The sequence below is a fragment of the Typopeltis vanoorti genome, chromosome 4, assembly GCF_054136105.1.
Source record: "Typopeltis vanoorti isolate ZY-2024b chromosome 4, IOZ_Tvanoo_1.0, whole genome shotgun sequence".
NCBI classification, from domain to species: Eukaryota; Metazoa; Arthropoda; class Arachnida; order Uropygi; family Thelyphonidae; genus Typopeltis; species Typopeltis vanoorti.
The window spans coordinates 155,144,647-155,169,321 of record NC_143552.1 but is presented as its reverse complement, the minus strand read 5'-3'; the positions used below and the strand labels follow the sequence as shown (position 1 = coordinate 155,169,321).

Sequence of the window (24,675 nt, the reverse complement as noted above, 5' to 3'; positions counted from 1 at the left end):
TTTGTTAAACAGATGACATAAACTTATGGTATCGATAAATACAGTATACTGTAAATGTATTTTCTCTTCCTTGTGATTTTTCTTAATAACATTTTTTTTTCCTCTAGCACAGTGATTTTCAACCTTTTTCATAACACAGCACACTTAGACTAATTATTAAAATTCTGCAGCACACTAAAAATATATTCTTTTAATTTTTTTGATGAACTGGCAAAAAATAGGCATAATTTTGATTGATTTACACACACAAGAAGATGGAAAACCAGACACTTTATAAATCTGCAAATTACGACATTATTTCTTTCATAATAATTAAAGGGATACAAATCCCCTTAATTATTATTAAGGATGCCAGAAAAATAGCCGTTTGGCTTTCAATTTATGTTATATTATTTCTTTCAATTAATTTGTTTTCATAAATCTCGCAGCACACCTGATGATCTTGCACCGGTTGAAAATCGCTGCTCTAGCATCCTTTATTGTAAGATATATAATACATATAACATACAAAATATGTGTTAATCGATTGTTTATGTTATCAGTAGGCTTCCAGTCAACAGTAAGCTATTAGTAGTTAAGTTTTTGGGGAGTCAAAAGTTATACGCGGATTTTTGACTGTACAGGGGATTGACACCTCTAAAACCCCCACATTGTTTAAGTCATCTATATATCACTTTAATTGAAATCTTTCTTTCTTTTCTGTTTATAGTAAAGCATAAAACAGTTTGCAAACTGCCAACACATCCAAAACTGATTTTGAAGAGAGAATTGCAAGAAACTTTACCATGTCTAAATGGTAGTCATATTTGGTAACTTTTGTTCAATCTCACTTCTCCTGTTGCCTTTTTTTTTTTTTTTATTCCTCTTTTTCAACCGAGATTTAATTCTGCATATTGTAAATTTGTGTATATTCATCCTATTTCTAAACAGGACAACAAATTTTTACCATCAAATAACGCTTTCATTGCTCTCACTTTTTCAATTCTTTCTGAAGTAATTTAGTTCATTAACAGTCAATTTTTATTCTTCAAGGAAATTTCTGAAATCCGTTCCACAGTTTTCTTAAAGTGAGCAAACTGTGGTTTGGACAGTTGCTCACTTATTTCTCATTGCTCTTATTGCTCATTTGACAAATCTTGCATTACACAAATCAATAAAACTTCTAGGATCAGTACTTCTAAAACACTAAATGACTTCAAACCATGCTTTAGTAGGGTTCTGTTAATCTAAGCAAAACTTATTCCTGTTTATTTCTTTCAAAAATGAACCCCCTTAGTCTTGATTTTTGACATGAGCTCTCTTCCTTTGAGATAATAATGGCAAAATTAGAGTTATCATAATTTCCTAATATATGTATTCTAAAGGATGTACAGGCTATAGTATACTATAACCCCATTTTACAATACTTTCCTCTATTTCTAAGTTTTTTTTTCAGTAGCCTCCAGAATGTTTTATCAGCTTTGTGATATTTTTATTTATTTTAACTCAAATCTTCACAAGACTTTTGTTGAGCTAGCTTTACACATAACCTGTATTGTTATCTATATATCTCAGATAAACAGTTGAATTTCTACCAATAACTTTCAATATGCTTTCTCCTTTTCTACAACTGTATCTTTAACTTCTAGAGCTGCAGAGGCTTCCAAAAATGAAGTTTCTCATTTTTCTATCCTTGCAAATATTTTTGACACGTGCATCACACTGTGCAGCTGAACTGACTCCTATCCTATGCTGTCTGTACATACTCTTACTCCACTGGTATATATATATCCCAAAACCTGGAAATTGGTCTATGTCTATATTGAACCCATTCCTAAAAAGGGTGACAAATTGCTGCCATCTAAACTACTTCCCTATCTTGCTCACCTCAATCCTATCTAAATTGATGGAGAAAACCATCAATTCTCAACTCCTACTCTACCTTGAAAGAACCCAGCTATTAAGCAACCACCAGTATGGCCGTCGATACCGATCAACAGGTGATATAGATGGGTGATATGTGTTTTCATATATCACCCATCTCTGGACAAATGCCATGGAGAAATTTGGTGAATCCCGAGTGGTTGCACTTGATATCTCTAAAGCCTTTGACCAGGTCTGGCACAAAGGCTTACTAAGCAAACTCCTATCACTTTGGACTGTCTTAGGACTTCTGCAGATTGATTGCCAGCTTTCTGTCTGGGCACACACTAAGTGTGATGGTAGACGACTCCCTATCTTCTCACCATCCAACTAATGTTGGGGTCCCACAAGGTTCATTTCTCTCACTGACCCTTTGCCTTCTGTATATCGATGACCTACTTTAGTTGACCTCCAACCCAATACACAGTTTTGCAGATAACAGCACATTGCACTTCTCCTTTCATTTGATAAACCTTACCCTACACAACTCATTTCAACCCACAACTTCCCTTATTTCTGACCTCCAAGCCATCCTTGAATGGCTTGGAGATAACCTCAGATAACCTCGTCAACATGCTAGTGAAATCCAGTTCTGTCTTATTTCCCACAAAACAAAACCATTTTTCCTCAGTATTATTTTTGATAACACTCAAATTTCCAGACAAGATGAGATTTCTCTTCTCGGAATTACCTTGACATCAGGCATCTCCTGGCATAAACACATCACATTTCATTCTGTACACTTTACCTTTAAACAGCTATTAACCTTATACAAATCGCAAATCTTCTCAGCTATTGAATACTATTCTCACATTTGGAATTTAGGATTTTAGGGCTCCTAAAAGCTCCCTCAAAATGCTTGAGTCAGTACAGAGGAAAGCAATTAGACTGATAAATGACCCATCTCTTACCCACTCTCCCTCACTTTTACATAGATGTTTAGTCTCTGCAATTTGTATATTCTATAAATATTTCCATGGAAAATGTTCATCTGAAACAACATCAATAATTCCCCCACTCTGTACTAAGCCCATTGGAACACATAAGGCTGCTGCCCAACATCCTTTCACAGTACACCTTGAAACCCACAGAACAAGTTTCTTTTCCTCCTCCTTCATTCCTGCTTTTGCTGTACTGTGGAATAGTCTCCCCCTGATGTATTTCCCAAGGAATACAATATACAGGCTTTTAAATCGAATGTCAACAAGTTTCTCCTTTCCCAACCACTGTTTATATATGGTACTAAAGTACTATAGGTTGATCAGCCAACCGCTCGAATATGGGCCCAACATTTAAAAAAAAAAAAAAAAAAAAAACCATGGTGCACACACGCCTTGAGAACACACAATTTACAGACAAAAAAAAAAATACTGGTGGTGATGATGGTAGTGGTGGTTTGCTGTCATTGGTGGATTAAGTGGTTGAGAGAGAGTTGTAGAGTAGCTACCCTCTCTCAATGAGTCTTTGGACTCCTTGGAGATGTCACATGATAATAATAATCTCTGACTGACTCAATATTTTCTTCAGATTTTGTAACTGGATCTCCAAGCTTTGGTCCTTGTTTCAAACTCCTTCATTTTTCTCACTTTGGGGATTTGAAAGAGAAGTGATCATCATTTTGAGCAGGATAAAAATGAATATCATATTAAAGAGAAAAAATATTGAAAAAAGTTTTAAAAAAGAATCAGAGGTTGACTGTAGACTCAAATGTATACATTACTATCACAGTAATGTAATGAGACTTTCTTATTTCTTCTCTTTGTATGAATTTTTGTGCTAATCAGTAGCCTTAGTTATTGGGCAAGAGGCTTTAAGCTTAGTTTCCTATGACTTTGGAAGCTTCTCATGTTCATGTTTATTAAGGTTAGTTTGCAGCTTCTTGCAAATGCTTCACATATTTTATTTTGCTTTGTTGAAAACAAAATTTAAATATGTGAACTTTTTTGTCCTTTTGATTCCATAGGCTGTGTAGAGCATGGTCAGCAGGCCTGACCATTCACAACTGTGACATCAAATGTATTATTTTATGTTCTAAGCATATACTACCTGCTCTTCCAGTCTCCATGCTAGATCAGCTTGGAGGATTAAGAAGCATTTGGACTGCTGGAACTGAGAAGGAATGAGGTAATTTCTTAGGGAAACAGATAAGGGTGGCTAGCTTGATGTGGGATTTTGAAAGCTGTATGGCAATTGTATTCTTTAAGGATGATCCTTTAATTTTTTCCTTGAAATATCCCAGATATAGAGAGAAAGGTAATGACATTTCTATAATCGGTGTGCTGTTGGTTTAGAAAGTGAGATTCATTCTATTGTTAATATTGATGGAATTGAATTATGCAAATATTGTTGAGTCTGGCTTTTAAAGAATAACTGGGCAGAGATTTCTAGCTCTGTTAAATAGTTTTAATTTACCATATTGTTTGTGTTCAGATTGCTTGTGAGTCCTCCTATAAATGCACCAGATTACACAGATCTCTGCTGCTTGTGCTTTGCCTAACCACAAACCAAGTTCTCCTTTATTCTCAACTCAGTGTACTTCAGTCCATCTTTCCAAAGATTTTGGAGGCTTGTAGTGTGCATGCATACAAATGCACACCCACACACACATACATGTTATACATTTAAAATCAAGTATATCAAGATATTAATAAACCAACACATTTATTCTTCCTCAAAGATACAGCCTTTTCAAGTCATGATGAACATTCTTCAAAGAAGTTGAAGGAAAGCAGTCAGCGTTAGATTTCATAATAAATTTAAAATAGTGCATAATGCATACACAACTTAGCACAAGAAATTGTCAGCGTTAGATTTCATAATAAATTTAAAATAGTGCATAATGTATACACAACTTAGCACAAGAAATTGTCAACATCAAATTCATCATAGCCAACATTTTTATCTGAGAGAGCATACTTACAAAAAAGTCTCTGTATGATTTGTCACTCATGTTTACAGAAAGATAAGATAATCATCACTGAAAAATTCTGAAAGGATCATGCAAAGCAAATAACTTTGGCACTTCCATCATTAATTAAAAAATTTTTATGCTCTTCAATGCTCTTTCTCTCTCTCCACATTAGTTACTGTAATCTGTAAGCCATACTTGTTTCTGCTCTGACCAGTCTTGTTTTCCTGCTCCATTTGCCATTTCACTCCTCATTTTCATTTTTCATTCTTCCACGTTATTCCTCCCAGAAACTCAAGTTTTTCATCCCACAAAACAGGCAATTTGGCCAGAAGAATAAACAAACAGTTAAAAGAGAGAATACACTATTTTATTTTATTTCTTTTTTTAAAACTATTTTCCCATAGATAATGGCCATTGTCATATATTTCTCATCCTTTTACCACCTCTCCTGTCCTTCCACATCTTCTCTCATATATTGCTGGAATCTCTCTCTGTCTCTCTTGATGTTGAAAGTTTATTTTTCACTTGGTTAGAATATAATAAATTTAGTTTAATCCTTTTATCCAAGTGTGAGCAAACATAGTTTGCACCTGAAAGTATCTTCAGGACTGGGGTAAGGTAGTGCAACACCAGGACGACTCCTTGCAAAGGTGGAGCAAGCTACCAACACTCCTATCTCAGTATCTCCCATAATGCAAAACACATCTCCTTGCGGATATGTCTAATGTTATGCATTAAGGGAAGGGCCACTACCCAGACTAGTTTCGACCTTTATTGAGGTCTCTTCAGTGGGAGCGTCGTCCTGGTGTTGCACCACCTTACCCCAGTCCTGAAGATACTTTCAGGCGCAAACTTTGTTTGCTCACCCTTGGATAAAAGGATTAAACTAAATTTATTATATTCTAATCAAGTGAAAAATAAACTTTCAACATCTTTCTCTAAATCCAGAGTAATTTATTAAAAAGGTGGCGCACCATTTGGCAACTCCTATAGGTAGAGATGACCTTGCTAATACTTCTGGCTGGTATCTCCACTTGGGCTTGGCTTCCATTGAAGAGACCTCAATAAAGGTCGAAACTAGTCTGGGTAGTGGCCCTTCCCTTAATGCATAACATTAGACATATCCGCAAGGAGATGTGTTTTGCATTATGGGAGATACTGAGGTAGGAGTGTTGGTGGCTTGCTCCACCTTTGCAAGGAGTCGTCCTGGTGTTGCACCACCTTACCCCAGTCCTGAAGATACTTTCAGGTGCAAACTTTGTTTCCTCACACTTGGATAAAAGGATTAAACTAAATTTATTAAAATCTCTCTCTCTCTCTTTCAACCATACTCATTTTATTCTTTTCTGTATTTTAATGTAATGTCATGCAGTACATTTAATGCAGTACATTAAATTGCATCAAGTAATGCAGTGCCTTAGCAACTCCAGTGGCAATGGTGGTTGTACTCACATAAGCTCTTTGGTCATTTTTGAAACATTACAGTTTTTATTATTATTATTATTATCCAAGCCTCCATGGAGTGTCAAAAGACTCATCGTGGGAGGTCGTTTTTAGGAAACACAAAGTTTACCATTCCTTGAACCCATTGACCATTCCTGCTCCAGCCACTCTCTCTCAGGCAATGCATTCCAAGGTTCAACCACCCTCCATGCAAAGAAAATTTAATATATTTGTTTAAAAAAAATGGTATTTAATATTCCTTCTTTAAACAGTATTTAGGACACTTTTATTTATAGTTGCATTTTTGTTTATCATTTTATTTTTATATTATAATGTTATGCTTATATGATTATAAATTTAAATATTTTTTACTTTATCTTAAAAGGAGAAATACCCAAAAGTAGATAAAGGGAAGAGGTACTTAAACTCTGGAGGTAAAATTTTTATTCATTTATGTATATTGTGCTTTGTTAATCTCTTCGTTGCATTTTGTTGCATATATATATAAAATAAATGTATTATATGCTATAAGTAAAGTTTTGACCTTCCTGCTAAACTTAGCAGATGTATGATACTCATTTCAAAATGGTAGCATGAGTTTGTGTTAATAAATGTTAACTGAGTTCAGAAAGAATATTGATTTAGACATATACTACTACTGCTTCTAGTGCTTAAAAAATTTTGAATTTCAAAGTGTCATTGGTAAGGTTCGAAAAATACACTCACTCATGGTGAATAGATTTTGCCAGCTGGCAAGTAGTTGCAAACAGGCCAAAATACAAGATTTTGTCCTGTTTTGTCCCGATTTCAGGTCTGTGGAATGTGGGATATGAGGACAGATTGTACTGCAACTTGCAGAGTCTTATGAATAGAAGGAGAGGGAGATATGATTGAGATGTATAAGTTGCTGTGAAGTTGTTACCATATTAACATGGCCGAGATTCTTCATCAAATAAATGGAGACAAAGGTAGAACGAGAGGTGATTTCTGGAAGCTGTATAAACAGGGTCTGAGCAAGAGAGAATGAGGATCAGGTTCTTTGTATGGAAAGTGGTTAATGGGTGGAATGCATTGTCTGAAAGTGTGGTGAGTGATGAACCTGTAAATGGGTTTAAGCCCTAGTGTGGGATATCTTTATGTGAGTGTGGACATCCCACAGTGTGTCTTTTGATTCAATGGAAGACTGATAATAATAACAATGTCTGAATGCATAATGGAGGACAAATATGGTAGATATAAAAATGTATGAATGTGTAATTAAGTACACATAATCTGTGGAATGAGAAGATATGGAGGCAGTGTAAGAGGGTGGTCTGCCGGGAAAATAACGAGTGTGTTCCTCAGGTATGATAATGCAGAGCTGCAAAGAAGAGTATCAATAATGGATAACATAACAGCCAGAAAGTGCCAAAAGAGAGGCTCAGATTACGTGAATGAGACTTGAGGACAGAAGGCAACTCTATGTGAGAGATGCCTACATTCCTTCCTCATTCAAATGTAAGCCATCTGGAGATTCAAATGTAAGCCATCTAAGAGAGAAAGAATGTTGTTTTCTCTCTCTCTCTCTCTCAATGTATCAATGCAGGGAAACTAGAATTATCAGTGGGGGGAGGATGTTAGCAGGGTAGCCTCTTGTGGGAATAGGTGCTTGGGAGAAGAGGTGGAGGGATGCATCGTGTAATGCTGAATCCAGTGGAGTCTGGAAGGGATAATGATAGGTATAGAAACAGTGACATTGCTTTGATTCTTTATACTAATGTTAGGAGTATCCAGAATAAAGAAGATGAACTGGTAGCACTGACAGCATCAGCATGTCCAAAGATTGAGATTTTCTGAGAAATGATTGATGGAAGATGATATACTGAGAGAAATAGAAGTAGAAGGGTATAGCATTTTTTGACAAGTAAGGGCAAATATGGTGGTGGGGTACTGCTTACAAGTGATTTGTTATGTCCACTCAAAGTGGAGGATTGTATGGTAATGGCACTAATAGTTTTGAAAGCATATGGTATGAGGTAGAGGTGGGCAGGACAGGATATTTAGTGGGGTGTTATTATAAGCCAGGGAGCATAGAGGGTGAAGAGCAGGAGATGTTTAGGAAGTTGAGCTTACCAAGTGCAAAAAAAATGGGAGATTCTAACTGCAGTAGTATAAATTGTGAAGAGGAAACTGCATGTAGTACTAAGGGAATGGAATTTCTGGAATTCTTGATGGACAAATGCCTTAGGCAATAGTAGAAGGAAGAACACAACATTCAAGACTTAGATTTGGTCATAGCATCAGAAGATCTGATTATAACTGAGATGGCATCTCTGTCGCCAAGGGAGAGTGCCCATGTGGTTTTGACTTTGAAGATGAATAGATATGCATGGAATTATAAGGCAGGTGATTATAATGGTCTTAGATATCAGCTTGGGGCAGTTCAATGGATGGAGAAATTGGAAAGGCGAGATATCATCAGTGCTTGGGAACTTGTGAAGGAATATCCATTAGCAGCAATATCAAGTTATGAAGAAGAGAACATAATTTGGTGTAAAGTGGATGACAAACAATATCATACAGGAACTGCAGGTAAAAAAGAAGTTATGGAAGAGATATGAGAGAGGGGTGGAGAGCAAATGTAAGACGAATATAGGGCTCAGGCTAGAGGAGAGCGACTAGTATGGTAAGGAAGGTAAAACTGAAATATGTGAAGAGATTGACCCTGAGATCCAAAGAAAATCCTAAAGAATTATTTTGTTATGTGACCAATAGGAGGAAAAATGATTGTGGAAGAATGACATTGTTGGATAAAAATGGAATAGAGTGACTAATGCAAAGAACAAAGTAGAGTTGTTCAATGAACAGTTTATCAGGATATTTCATCCTGGAGTAGTTTTAATGCTAGAGAGATAGGGCAGGTTTCAGTTTCAGAAGTGTAAGAAGAGTGTGTTTTAAATACTTAGTACTCTGGATGTCAATAAAGGAATGGGACTGGATGGAATTTTGCCCCAGGTTTTGAGAGAATGTGCTAGTGAACTGACAGCTCCATTGACCTGGATTTTTAATGAAAGTCTGGCCATAGGAAAGGTGTCCAAAGAGTGGAAGGAGGGTAAGATAGTGCCATTGCATAAAGGTGGTAGCAAACTGAAAGTGCCAAACTATAGGCTAGTTTGTATTTCATCAATAGTTAAGATTTTGGAGAAATTAGTGAGGGATCATTTGCATTGGGCTGAGAGTAATCCTATCTGTGAGAGTTGGCATGAATTTGTTAAGGGATGCTCTTGTTTTAGTAATATGAAAGCTTTTTATAATACAATGACAAGAGTAGTTCATTAACTATCCAAAAAAAAGGCATATTCTACCTTTTTTTTGGATAGTTAAGTTGCAGTACGTACAAGAGTTTAGATGTCAAGGTAGTGATCTAAATTCAAGATTGGCTGTCTGATAGGTATCAGAGAGAGAGAGAGTTGTGTATGGGGAGGGCAATATCGAGGAGGCAGTAGGTTACAAGTGGAGTCCCACAGTGCTCAGTACTGGGACCTGTATTATTTAACCTTTATATCAATTTTTTTTATTTTTTTTTGAAACTCTTTGAGTTTCTTATTCGGCCAAGAAACAATGTGGGATGTAATATCCCTTAACTTAAATAAGTTCATGTTGCCAAATTGAAGCCTTTGGCTCTTCATATAATTAGTAATTTATTAGAACATCTTCTTGGCAATTCTTATAGAAGGTATGTAAGTTCTGTTCGCTACAAACTTGATATTAACTAGGTCTACCTACTCACTGATGAGACCTCAATAAAGGTTGAAATGGGTCTGGGTAGTGACCTTCTCTCATAATGTAGAACAGTAATACAGCTCCTAGGAGCTAAGTTCACATTGTGGGTAAATACCAAGAATAGTGATCAGAGCTTGCTCCACCCTTGCTATGAGTTGCCTCAGCTTGCACTACCAAATGGGTCAGGTGCTGCACTATCCAAGTATTTGCTTAAGCTTTATATAGTTTCTATATTCGGCTAAGAAACAATATGGGATGCAATATCCCTTAACTTAAATAAGTTCAAGTCACCGAATTGAAGCCTTTGGCTCTTCATATAATTAGTACTTTATGTCAATGGATTGCAAGGGGATATTCAGTTGTTTGCAGATGATGTGGAGCTGGGAAGGGGTAATAGTGCAGATGTGATAGCCCTGCAAAAGGATTTGAATGAACTGGACAGATGGGCAAATTTGTGAGTTTAATTCAGCTAATTGTAAAGTCATGAAGTTTGGGATACATTGATGGAAGCCTGCATATTGTGTTTGAGGAACTGTATTGGAGGAAGTGGGGAAGGCAAGAGATATGGAGGTGATGATTGATAGAAACCTGAAATTCAGGGAATATATTACAAAGGTGCTGAAGGTAACTCAGAGGATTGCTGCAATACTAAGAAGGATGCTGACCTACAGAAATAAGAGTTGTCATTCCATTGTATAAAGCTCTGATTAGACCACACTTGGATTATTGTGCTCAAATTTCGTCCCCAGAATTTGAAGGGGATAACTTCACTGTGAAAAAAGTGCAAAGGCAGATAACGAAGATGACATCAGGACTGTACAATGTTAGTTATGAGGATAGGCTGAGGGAATGTGGATTACAGTGTTTGGTAAATTGGAGAGGCAACTCAAACCTGTAACTACCTCTCAACTTTTAAACTGTTGAGAGGTAGTTAGAGGTTTGATACTGGAGTTTTTTTTGGGATAATGAGTGATTTCTTTGCTTAGTAGTAGTGGTGAGATCATGAATGGTCAATGGGTTCAAGGAGTGGTATGATAGACTGTGTTTTCTAGGGTGGGTCTCCCATGATGAGTCTTGTGACTACATAGAGGCCATAATAATAATAATTAATGGTGCAAGATGAACAAATTTGGTATGAAATGAAAAAACACTATTAATTATTATTATTATGATGATTCAGGCCTCTATGTGGTCACTGGTTTTACACTTTGGTGGAAGTGTGAAATGCACTTAACCATTGAAGCAAAAAAAAAAAAAATCTCAGAGCATTATTTTCATATGTAGCCACTAAAAGGAAGAATGATTATGGGAAGATGATAGTTGATGGAATTGGGAGCCTAACTACTGCCAAAAAAGTTATTAATGAACAATTATTATAATTACAGCTATTTTGCCTGCTTTAGTTTAGGAGTGCTCCTGTTTAAATGTCATTGGCTATTTACTCACAGATTCTTAGGGCATTGTAGATGTAAATTTACCAAAAAGTATATGTAGCATAAGGAAGAGAAATTTACACATACCTTTTTCTGGGTGTTACCCTTCCCTTCCCCCCAGCATCACCTTTTATGGCAGATACGTGGACGATATTCTGTGCATTGGTAATCCCACACACATCACCACCTTAAAAACATCCCTAAACGGTTACAGCAACAGACTAAAATTCACCACAGAAACCGAACAGAACAAATCCATCAATTTCTTAAACTTGGCATTAACCAGAACACACAACAAAATAGCCATGAAAGTATACTACAAACTCTCGCATATCGGAAAATACCTCCATTTTCACTCGTACCATCCATATTCTGTTAAAAAATCTGTCATCTTATCACAATTCATAAATGCTTACAAATTTTCAACCAATCAGAATAGTCTAAACGCAGAAATAAAAAAACTAACAGATCTTCATAAATTGCAACTATCCTACACAACTGATTAACTACGCAAACAGGACAGCAAAAAACCGCCAAAACAACCCAAGTACCAAAACGAACTTCCCAACACAAAAAATTATCAAACTACTATACACCCAAAACACATACAAAGCCTATAAATACATCTTCAAACATACTGACTACAAACTGGTATTCACCACAAACCAAAAACTGGCAAATCTTTTAAAATCCACCAAACCTCACACACAGAAAGAAATATTTGAACATCACAATGTAGTCTATAAATTTCCCTGCCAAAAAGACTGTGATATCACCTACACAGGTTCCACCATCAGGTCTTTATGGGCAAGACTACAAGAACACTTCCGTGATTGTAACATCCCTATTCCTGAACATTTAAACACTAAAAAACTTAACATCAAAAAGAAAAATCGAATACAAAGCACGGGAAAAACTGTAAAAGCTGTTCACGCCCTTGAACAAAAACATACCCCGCAGATCGACAAGGCCATCATAGTAGACAGACAAGACAATGAAACAATGCTTAGAATATCGGAAACAATAGCCATAAAATGTGACGCGAACTCTATCAACGTACACAGGCCCTACATAATCTCCGAGGTTTGGAAGCTTCAGAACATAAAATTGAGGTCACAACCCTGACCAATAGGCGATAACACAAACACTTCAAAAACAGAAGCACCTACCCAACCTGACATAGCATCCACTTTCCCAATGTGTTCAGATGACGACCAAAAATAGTCGAAACAGACTGCACCCCGTTAACCCCCTTTTCCCCTTCCCCCTCCCTATATAAAAAAATCAACCCTTTCACCTTTTCCCCACCCTATATAACATAATAATATAATATATATGTATATATATATTACTGAAAAAAAACCGGGTTTTTCTAATTTAATTCTCCCAAATTGCATACCCCCCACACACACACTCAGTAGTTTTCGGACATCGCAGAAAGAACAAAAGCCACAACACCCAGAAAAAGGTATGTGTAAATTTCTCTTCCTTATGCTACATATACTTTTTGGTAAATTTACATCCACAATGCCCTAAGAATCCGTGAGTAAATAGCCAATGACATTTAAACAGGGGCACTCCAAACTGAAGCAGGGCAAAATAGCAGTAATTATAATAGTTTATTAAGAGGAGTAACATGGGAGTTTTCCCAGAAATAATATACATATTAATGAACATTTCATTCAGGTGCTTCGTTTTGGTGTGTAGAATTTCATACAAAACTTGAGTGAGAATAGAATAGCAAAAGAGAAACTAAAAGTGATGGAGTTGGTTTTCACAGTGTTAACCCTGCTGGTTAATAGGGCAATAGGGCATGGTTACTTGATTACTGTATATTATTGTGTATAATGCGAAAAATTTATGGTCTAAATTAGGGGTTCGCATTATATGTGGATCTTAATAGACTTGCACACACAATATATACTACCTAATGCCTATGCAACCAAATCTACTTGACCCACTCGCATTTGGCGACCGAGCGTGCATCGTATCTGCGCATAAAGACAGTAATGTAAGTAGTGCTAATATTCTGTCCCCTTGGCGGGATATTAGCACCGTTATATTGGTTTAACCACAGTTCATTTTAAATATTATTCGTTAAACAAACCTAGCCTGAAAATGAGCCAACAGAAACGTAAATGTTCATCTTTTGAAGCAGGATTTAAATTGTGAGTTATGCATTTTTCAAAAGAACATAATAACAGTGTTTCTATGAGAGAATGTGGTGTAGCAGAGAGTAATATTAGACTTTGGCATAAGCAAAAAGACAGTCTTGAAAAAATCCCCAAAATGAAACGTGCCGGTCGTGGAGATGTAGCATCCTTTCCAGAACTCGAAGAAGAGCTAAATTAATAGATTTTGATGCAACGACAAGATGACATTATAGTAACAAGAAATGCAATTCGTTTTCGAGCTCTACAACTCATTGGCGTCTCATCCATATTGCCTATTTGGGAAAGTTCATATCCGTGCACTTCTGTAATTTTATGATAAATTTATGGAAGGACCCCACTTTTTCTTCAAGCTGTTTTGGTAATTTCTGTGCAATTTTTGTTCGGTATCATAATGTTAATGCTTTGCGTTCCATAAATCTGTTGCACCATCCAGGCGAAGCAAGGAGACACCAGCTATTTCATCTTTTCTTGCTTCGCCTGGGTGGTGCAACAGGTTTATGGAACGTAAAGCATTAACATTACGATACCGAACAAAAATTGCGCAGAAATTACCAAAACAGCTTGAAGAAAAAGTGGGTTCCTTCCATAAATTTATCATAAAATTACGGAAGTGCACGGATATGAACTTTCCAAAATAGGCAATATGGATGAGACGCCAATGTACTTTGATATGCCTGGGAATCGAACAGTAAACTCAGTTGGTGAAAAGAGTGTCTTCATAAAAACAACAGGACATAAAAATACGCATTTTACCATTGTTCTAGCGTGTATGGCAGATGAAACCAAATTAAAGCCGACAGTGATATTTAAAAGAAAGAAAATTCCGAAGCATATGAAATTTCCACCATGTGTCATTGTTCGTGCCAATCAGAAAGGTTGGATGGATGAAGAAGGTGCACAAATGTGGCTGGATCAAGTATGGAACGTACGTCCAGGTAGCTTGTTACGTCAACAAAGCATGCTAGTCTGGGATATGTTCCGGGTGCATTTTACGGAGGCAAGCAAAGAGAAAGCACGAGCTACGTGCAGACCTAGCAGTCATACCGGGTGGTTTAACTTCTGTTTTGCAGCCGCTTGATGTCAGCTTGATTAAGCCATTTAAAGATCATTTACGTGAAAAATGGAGAGAATAGATGTCGTTTGGTTTGGTGAAGATGACAAAGGGTGGGAATTTTCAGAAGCCTGAGATCACCCTAGTCACCAGCTGGGTTAAAGAAGCATGGGATTCGATACCATCTGAAATGATTCAATGCTCATTTCTTTAATGTGGATTAAGTAATTCAATGGATGGATCCGAAGATGACGTCATATACGAAAGCGAGGATGATGCACAACAAAATGGAGAGCATGGTGACGATGACAACAACTGCTACACTGATGACGCAATGCCTACAGATGAATTTATAAATGAAATGTTTGATGACTCAAAAGATGGAGAAGAATTTAAAGGATTTTGACATTTTGTTTTAAAATAAATATTTCTTTCGTTAATTCATATTGTTTTATTTATAATGTTAGGGAACAAGATTAACAGATCACATTATATGTGGACATTATATGAAAATTTATACGTGGATTGCATTATATGTGAACATATACGGTATATATCATGGTAAATGTATTCAGGTGTGTCAACTGAATACATTTATATGGACTAAGAGTGAAAGTAGTCAAAATACTAAACTAGCCGAATGTTAAAACCAGTTTTAACTCTTGAATCCGAGAGCTAGTTAGAAGTAAAACAGTTGATGAATGCTAGAGACCACAGATGTGAGGGTCCAAGAGAAAAAAAAAAATTAAGGGAGTGAGCTGATGGCATCACATTAAAAATGAGGGTATCGTTAGATTGATAGCATTCGGGAATGTGTTTGCAGAGTTGATTTCAGGTGGCATGGTCACTTAAATAGATTGGGAGAGGAAAGATTAGCAAAACAGATGTTTAATGCCAGGAAAAGCATGGAGAGGAAGACCAGAACCTAGATGGATTGATGCAGTAAGAAATGCCTTAGAAAGCTGAAATATTAGATCTGACAATATTGGAGTCATGGCAGTTAACAGCCTGATAGCAAAATTATTGATAGGAAATGAACGATAATTTATACTTTTCATGTATTACTATCATAATAGCCTGTACATCCCTTGAATGAAAATTCAGGAATTTGATGACGACGATGATGATGATGATTAGCATACCATCACATTTCTCCTCCGTTTTCTTTTCTCTCTCAATATGCACAGTCATTTCTTCTCGCCTTCCTTCCTTTCCAATATATTTTCATAGCTCTTAAGTAAAAGTACTCAGTCCTTCCCATAGATAGATTGTATTGGTAATAAATTAATGATATATCCACCAACCATAATTATTTTTGAAAATATATTCAAACTTAGGTAAGAGTTTGCTTAAGGACAACTGAAAATTTAAAATGATGCACTTGATTAAAATACTGTTTTTGGCAGTGCAGTGCACCCAATTTATTAGTCACTTTAAAATCAGCAATTTTGTGATTTACCTTACTTACTTTGTGTTTTTATGTAGAGCACTGTTCATATGAACAGGTTAATTTAAAAAAAAAAAAAAAAATTGAAAATTGACACTATTGGTAACACTGTATCTTGATGGTTTCATTGCTGCTGATATAGTCCGACCACAGAAGTGAGAGCCATCATTGGCAGGCTGCCAAGAAGAGTCAATTCATGTTGAAGGGAAGAAAGAAATAAGGCGGTGTACGAATTGGTCACCAACACACGAAATCGCATGCTTTATGTGTAAAATTTTCCAACTGTTATACAAGCAAAATAGTTACCACTTTAAAAACTACAATGATCATAAAAGAGAAGTTAATTTTCCAATGTGTAATAATAAACAACTCATCCCACAAGATGGATTGATTACCCTATAATCGGAATGGATTCTCCTTCTTTTGACATGTGCAGAAGTGTCAGAGTCTCGCATCTCTGAGCCTACTATAGTATGCATTGTTATGACCTTGTCAAACATGACCAGATGTATGGTCAGACATGACCAAATGTATGTCAGAGATGATTTTCATGTTTTGCATTTACATTATATTTGTCTGTTTGAAATTAATATCACATTTAATTATATTAAATGTTATGCAATTAAATTAATAGCATTACATGTTTGCATGATTTGAATTTACAGTGCATTTGGCCAGACATGACAAAATGCATGTATGTTGCTATTTACATATTTTGAACTTAATTATAAGTGAATTTCACAGATAAAAATGGTTCTCTGTGAAATATCACAGGCAACAATTTTTAACTTATGGATCTAAGAGCTGGATTAGAAATAAAACACTTAATCAAAGACTGGAGACTACAGATATGAGAGTTCTGAGAAAGATTAGGGGAATGAACAGATGGCATTAATAGCAGTATCAATATGCTGGCCTGGTTGGCTGAATGGTTAGCATACCCACTCTTCAACCAAAAGGCTGTGCGTTTGAATCCTGTCATGGGCATGGATGTTTGTGATTGTCTGTGAAAATATTATTGGTGGTGGACAGTAGATGGTGTTGGTGTAGATGATGTGGTTTGTTGTAGAGTAGGTGCCCTCCTTCAATGAATCTTTGGACTCCTTGGAGGTGTCACATAATAATAATAATAATAAATCTAAAATGGGGTGCTTAATGATCAAAGCTGTATAACTGAGAGGAGACCTCCACATAGCCTTTAAAGGAATGCGGAGAACCGACCAGGGCTTCTGACCTAATGTCCAATCCTCACCCTCTCGTGGTGCACCCTGTTGGGTATCTACTTTGATACTGAACGAACGAGGATGGGCTGGAAATTTGGGATTTAGCCGACCAAATTGTATTCTTATTGGTTAAACCAAAATAAAAAATGATGGTACAACATGACAAAATTTCATGCCGGCTGGGGCGTCACTCGGTTAAACAAGACCCCGTTGTTTTCGCCATGGAACCAGGGCGAACAGCGAAAAGTCAGCTACTGGAACAAATCTGAAAACAAACCCCAACTCAACATCACCAGAGTTAAAGATCGGTACTATCAACATAAGAAGCCTGAATGGCAAAGAAATGGAGCTAGCTGAGGAATTAGATAAGTACCAGATCGACATAATAGGGGTGACTAAAACAAAAAAGACCAAAACTGGTGAGATCTTTCTGAGCAATAAATACAAAATGTTATATTCAGGCAATGACAATCAAGGAAAAGGAGTAGCAGCCATAGTATTCAACACAAAATATGAGGCTAATCTTCTTGAATGGCAGTCAGTCTCAAGTAGAGTAATGTGGGCAAATATGAGAATGGGGAACTGGACAATGAGACTTATTTGTGCCTATGGTCCCACAGCAGGTTCTACTAAGGTAGAAGTGGAGGAATATTTTGATGCTTTAGAAAAAGCAACTGACACAATGAAAAAGGAAAAGTTGGTCCTTGTTGGGGATCTGAATAGCAGAGTAGGAAATGATTGTGAGACATACAAAAATATTTTGGGAAAATTTGGAGAAAAGAGCAAAGCTAATAATAATGGCAAATACCTGCTGGATTTCTGTTCAGGACATGGATTGATTATTACTAACACCATGTTCCAACATAAAAATGTGCACAAATTCACATGGAGAGAAGAGGCTAGGAATAAGAGAAGTCTCATTGACTATGTTATTGTTGATAGTGATGTTTTCTCCCTAGTGCAGGACACCAGAGTGTACAGAGGATTTGAAATTGGAAGTGATCACTATTTAGTCTTGAGCAGGATAAAATTGAATTTCATATTGAAAAGAATAACATGTAAGAAACTTTTAAAGCGAATAAAAGTTGAGTAGCTCTCAGATGTGAACTGTAGACTAAAATACAGAAAGATTATTGAAAAGAAAATGAAAGAGTTTGAGAACAGGAATCAAACCTTGGAGATTCGGTGGCAAACTCTGAAGAAACGATTGATTGATTCTGCCAGAGAGGCATGTGGTGAGGTTGTGTGCAAGGATAAAAAAGTCAGAACTCCCTGGTGGACACAGGAAGTTAAAGAGGCAGTGAAGGAAAAGAAGAAAGCATATCAAAAGTCCCTGGCAAATAAGTCAGCTTTTACTCTTACAGAATACAGAGACAAATGTAAGAAAGCTAAACAGTGTGTAAAACTAGCTAAACAAAAGTCATGGGAGGACTTTGGCAAGAATATAGAAAATAAATATCAAGAAGGTGGCAAAATATTCTGGAGGTTGTTGAAGAAACTTAGGAATGGAGGAAAGAGTGCTGTAAAAGGAGTTAGAGATGATAAAGGTGACATGAAAACAGGAGAAAAAGATATCCTTGAAGTATGGAGTAATTACTTTGAAAAACTGCTAAATGAAACAAGCAGTGATGACAGCACAGTGATAAAAAAACACTGACCAGGAATGCAGTCAGGAATACATATCCATACATAGCCTTTGAAGTAGAAAAAGCCATCAAAGGCTTGAAATGTGGAAAGGCAGCAGGAGTAGATGATATTCGACCAGAAATGCTGAAGTATGGCGGTATAAAAGTCTTACAGTGGCTGCACTGCATAGTTCAGAAAGCTTGGACAGAGGGACGAATTCCCAATGATTGGAGTAGAGCTCTCATAGTACCCATATATAAAAAGGGAAATAAAACTGAATATGAGAATTACAGAGGTATTTCCCTACTGAGTGTTCCTGGCAAGATCTATGCAAGTATACTTGAGAAACGGTTGAGAAGAATTGTAGAAGAAAAGCTTGGTAAAGAACAAGCTGGATTTAAGCCAAACAGAGGCTGTCAGGATCAGATCTTCACTTTACGACAAATAGTCGAGAAAGCATGGGAATACAACAAAGATCTGTATTTAAGTTTTGTCGATTTCGAAAAGGCATATGACAAGGTGCCAAGAGAGAAGTTATTCAATACGCTACAGTTATATGGTGTCAATGGGGCATTATATCAAGCAATACTTAGTCTTTATTTGAGTTGTAAGTCAGCAGTTAGAATTGAAGGAAGTACAGGAAGATGTTTAATGTTAAATCTGATGTGAGACAAGGATGTACATTATCCCCTCTGTTATTCATTATCTATATGGATCACATTATGAAGGAAAGTGATATTAAACATGATATCAAAATTGGAGATGTTAATGTCAGCTCTTTGCTTTATGCAGATGATGTTATACTTCTAAATAAGTCTGCAAGATTCCCTGACTAAATTGAATAGCTGTTGTAACAGATATGGTATGAAGGTCAGCAATAAAAAGACAAAGACAATGAAAATAGGCAGAATCATTGAAAATGTCAACTGTGTTGTGAATGGAGAACCTGTGGAACGAGTAAAACATTTCAGCTACTTAGGCATGATTTTTACTGAAGATGGTAAATTAAATATAAAAATAGACAACAGAATCAGCAAAGCTGGTATGGTGGGAAGTCAATTGAATAAATTCATATGGAATAAGAAAGAAATTAGTCGGAACACTAAAATTAGCTGTATACAAGATAGTGTTCAAACCTGTTTTAACTTATGGATCTGAAAGCTGGGTCAGAAGTGAAACATTTGACCAAAGACTAGAGATCGCAGATATGAGAGTCCTGAGAAAGATTAGAGGCATGAACAGATGGCATCAATGGCAATATCATATTAAAAATGAGGATATTAGGAAAGAACTTGACATTGTCAGCATCCAGGAATGTGTTAGCAGAGCTAATCTCAGGTGGTATGGTCACTTGAATAGAATGGGAGAGGAAAGATTAGCAAAAAAAGTGTTCTCTGCCAGGTTTGCAGGAAAACGACCCAGAGGACGACCAAGATATAGGTGGATTGATACGGTACAAAGTGCCTTAGACGATAGAAATATAAGATCTGATAATGTTGGAGTCTTGACAAGTAACAGACTGATTTGGAGGAAAATTGTAGATAGGAAGTTAGTAATGATGTAATTTTTTCATGTAGTACTGTCATATCCTGTACACCCCTTGAGGGTACATGGCAGGAATTTGATGATGATGATGATAAATCTAAAATGTATCTCATATTGGATTATTGTGCAGATTTGGTACCCTTGTTTTCACGATGATGAGGATATGTTGAAAAGAGTCCAGAGAAGACTAACTGAAACTATATCTGATCTTTGGGTTGTGGAATATGAGCACAGATTGAAGGAATGAAGTTTGCAAAGCCAGCTTAATGTGGAAGAAATTTTGTGTAGAATAGAGAAAAGGGATGGAACGAGGGAAACTTGCCTTGAAGTTGTATAAGGAAGGTGTGAGCAGCGACATTAAGAGTAGAAGTTCTTTGCATGGAGAGTGGTTGGTCAGTGGAATATATTACCCGATATTGTGGTGAATGCGGATACATTAATGAGTTTAAAGCACAGTTTGGTGGCCTTTGTGTGTAACAGTATTTGCCTCCCACGATGAGTTTGTGACTCCATGGAGATCTGGTTAATAATAATAATATTAAAAACAAGAATATTAGGCGAAAACTTGACATTGTTAGCATTTAGGAAAGTGTGAGCAGAGCTAATCTCAGGTGATATGGTTTATTAACTAGAATAGAAGGGTAAGGGTTAGCAAAATGATGTTTTTTTTCCCAGGATGGCAACAGAAAAAGACCTAGGAAAAAGACCAAGATCTTGGTGGATTGATACAGTAAGAAGTGCCTTAGAAGACAGAAATATATGATCCAATAATATTGGAGTGTTGATGGATTAATTTGGAGGAAGATTTTTGATAGGTTAGTATTGAAGTTTTTTTTTTCATGTACTTTCGTAATATCCTGTACACCTTCTGAAGGTACATATCAGGAATTTGATGATAATGGTAATAATGATTATAAACAACTGTTAAAACTATTTCTATTGTTTCTACTGAGAAATGTGAAATTTTATAAATTGAAGCCCATTTCTTGGGAAAAACTCATTTGTGGATGGAAGACAGAGCTTTAACTACAGTTTATGGTCATTCTTGAATGTGATAAATTTAATAAAGATGCTCATACAAAGTTACAACTATTTTGGATTTTTACCCATTCTTAAACATAAATTTGAAACTGTTTTTGCAGATTTTTGGGCACACATATTCATATCTAAATCTAAATATTCAAGGCACATTATAAAAGCATATGAGATCATTCAAAGCACATCTGAAGAATTATCAGAAATTTCAAGCATGAAAACTTGATGGCAAGGAAGTTTTAGAAATCAGAATGTCTATATTCTATATGTTTTTATAGGATTGATGCAGGGGAAATGTTTCAGCTGTGTGATAGTGATGGAAGAACAAGAGGTCATCTCTGGAAATTAAAGAAGAGTGTGGTTAACAAAGGTGTCAGAACAAGGTTTTTTGCCTGGAGGGTGGTGAATGAGTGGAATTCATTGCCTGACTTTGTTGTGAGCTCTTCATCTGTAAATGAATTCAAGAAGAGATATGACAGATATTGTTTTGCTAGTTTGGGTCTCCCGCGATGAGTCTACTGACTCCATGGAGATACCCGTAATAATAATAATAATAATAATAATAATAATATATATTTATTGAAACAATGGATTTTAAACATAAACATGCTAAAAAAAAAAAAATTTCCTGGGGAAATTGGTTCCGGTAATATACAGCAAAGTCCAGAAGAAACTTATTGTATAAATGTGTATATTGTATCAATGAGTACATTACTTTATTCTTTTAATGAAAGGTATTTAAATCACCATAATTTTTATAAAGCCTCTTCATTTTTGGATCCCAAGAATTTAGAAAATATTCAAAACCATCTTGTAGAATCCCTTCTAAAAGTGAATGAGTTGTTAAAAAAAATTAGCAACAATATCACAAAAATATTACAAGCATAGCTAATAGATTTTGCAATAGAATGGAGCACATTCAGTTCAGCTCTTACTCAAGGTGTACTGTACTGTACGGAAATAAATACTGCCACAGTGATGATGAATGCAATAAAACTGTAACTGCTATTAAAAATTACAAATTCTGAAAAAAAAATTACATGTCATTTCATTGTCAGGTTTTAACTAAATTTAATTTGTACACTTTAGCATACATTCACATGCAAACTTTGTGTGCTGGTGCTCATGATTGAATCAAGAATATAATTTATTTTGTAATAACCAAATGGAAAGCTTTCTTCGACAATTTATGATAATCACTTTCCAGAATTTAAGTACTGGCATGCATTTTGAATTATTCAAATCAGGATAGTGAGGCAGTGTTTCACAGGTATTAAAGGTCAGTTCACTGTAACTAAGTCAAGATACTTCACAAAATTCAATACAAATTCATCTTTTCATGGAGATCTCTGACTGACCACTTCATTTTCCACATTTGAATCATTCAGAATGTATGCCATTATATTAAAGATGCCAAGAAATTGTATTCTTGTTTAATCCTTTATTCAAGTGTAAGCAAACAAAGTTTGCAGCTAAAGAATCATCATGACCAGGTTACTTGTATATAGAAGCTAGTCACTTCACATTAATTGTCTTAATATCTCATAAGCAAAACACACATCCTTTTGGATGTGTATGGTATACATCATGGGAAGGTCTACTACCCAGACTGGTTTTGACCATTATTGAGGTATGTTAAAGTGTGGGGATGCCTCTCCTAAATCTCTGAGTGATCCACAAGATCACTCTAAATTTCACTGAGTGACCCTAAACGATCGCTACTAAACTCATCACTCCTGACCTGAATGACTCCAGGACAGGAAACTGAGCAGTGGCTCCTCTCAATGATAAGTAAAAACCTGCTGCTCAACAGAGCCTCTCTCTCTCTCTCTCTCTCTCTCTACTCCACAGAAATCAGCAAACCCAAAGATAAAGGTTATCAGTGGGAGCCAGATGCAGAATTACTAAGATTGGAATAATGCAGAAGTCGTATATTTCCCATATAAAAGTTAATCAAAAGATGTTAGCTTATTATCAATATACTCTGGATTAGAGCTAGTTATTGAAAACTTTTCCACTTCATTATAAATTAAAGATGCTAAGAAATTCTATGTGTAAGCAAACTTTGTTTGCTTACACTTTTCTTGGCATCTTTAATTGTCACAAATTTTTATGATTGTTTATTGTTCAAATTAGAGCAATGTTCAAAAGAACTCTAATAGCGTGTTCTCCCACACATATTTATGAACTGTGATTCAGACTTGAGTTGTAAATATGTAATGGATGTCACTCTTTGAATGTTGTTTTACTGTTTCTTCTTAGCATGTTTTCTCTCCTTTGTAACAAGTGACAAAATATAAGCCCAACAAATCTTGTTTTCACATGCATTAAACCATTATTCATATTTTTAGTATTACCAATAATAATTGTACTAATATTAATACTAGAGTTTGGCCAGTCAGTAAATTATGCTTTGAAAAAACTTACAATTTCATATAATAAAAATATCCTCAACTTACGTGCTATTTTGTCATTATCCTCTTTTTTCATGCCTGTTTGTCCTTCTTGCTTGGTGACTGACAGCCTGTTCTGACTTTTCTTATACAGGTAAGGATTATTCTGGCCTTTCTTTTGCATGATTTTCTTTTCCTTTTCTTGAAATAACTTTATTAGTATTTCCTTGATTAATTTAAGGATTAGGAAACATTATAAAGTAATTAAGAAAGATAGCTGTTGCTTTTCTGAATAACTCCTAACTATTAGCTGTTATATTTGTTTGTGGTAATGTTGCATTCTAGATTGTTTCTTACATTGCTCAATAAAATGCATTGTCTTTGTAATTGGTAATAAATATTCTCCTTGCTAATTATAATAAATACATCATTTATTATAATTAGCATTTTGTTAAAGAAATTGCACACTTTTTGAAGGAAAATAATCATAACTTACTCTCGTAACTTGACATGGCGACTAGGCCATTAGTATTGACTAGCAAATGTACTTTTTCTGGTTCCGTCCTACATATCAGTGAAGATATTTATCTATTTATTTCTTATATATATCACAGACCTATTAATGAGATATAGAAAAAGAACAATTTGCATTACAAGAAAAGCATTTATACTAGAAGGGATGAAAGATATGGCAAATCGTAGAGAAAAGAACAAAATGCTATAAAAGAGA

The 24,675-nt window shown here is 35.7% G+C and overlaps 1 protein-coding gene across 2 annotated transcripts in view; it reads left to right on the top strand.

Moving 5' to 3' along the window:
* Plod (procollagen lysyl hydroxylase) overlaps nucleotides 1–24,675 on the top strand; it is a 339,227-nt gene that overhangs the window by 51,211 nt on the left and 263,341 nt on the right. The window contains exons 5-6 of one of the 2 annotated variants that reach the window (XM_090392043.1): nucleotides 6,642–6,690; nucleotides 24,076–24,099. In XM_090392043.1, coding sequence (XP_090248169.1) covers nucleotides 6,642–6,690; nucleotides 24,076–24,099 — 73 coding nt within the window. The remainder of the gene's footprint in view (nucleotides 1–6,641; nucleotides 6,691–24,075; nucleotides 24,100–24,675) is intronic. The other variant, XM_090392044.1, reaches the window with a different exon arrangement.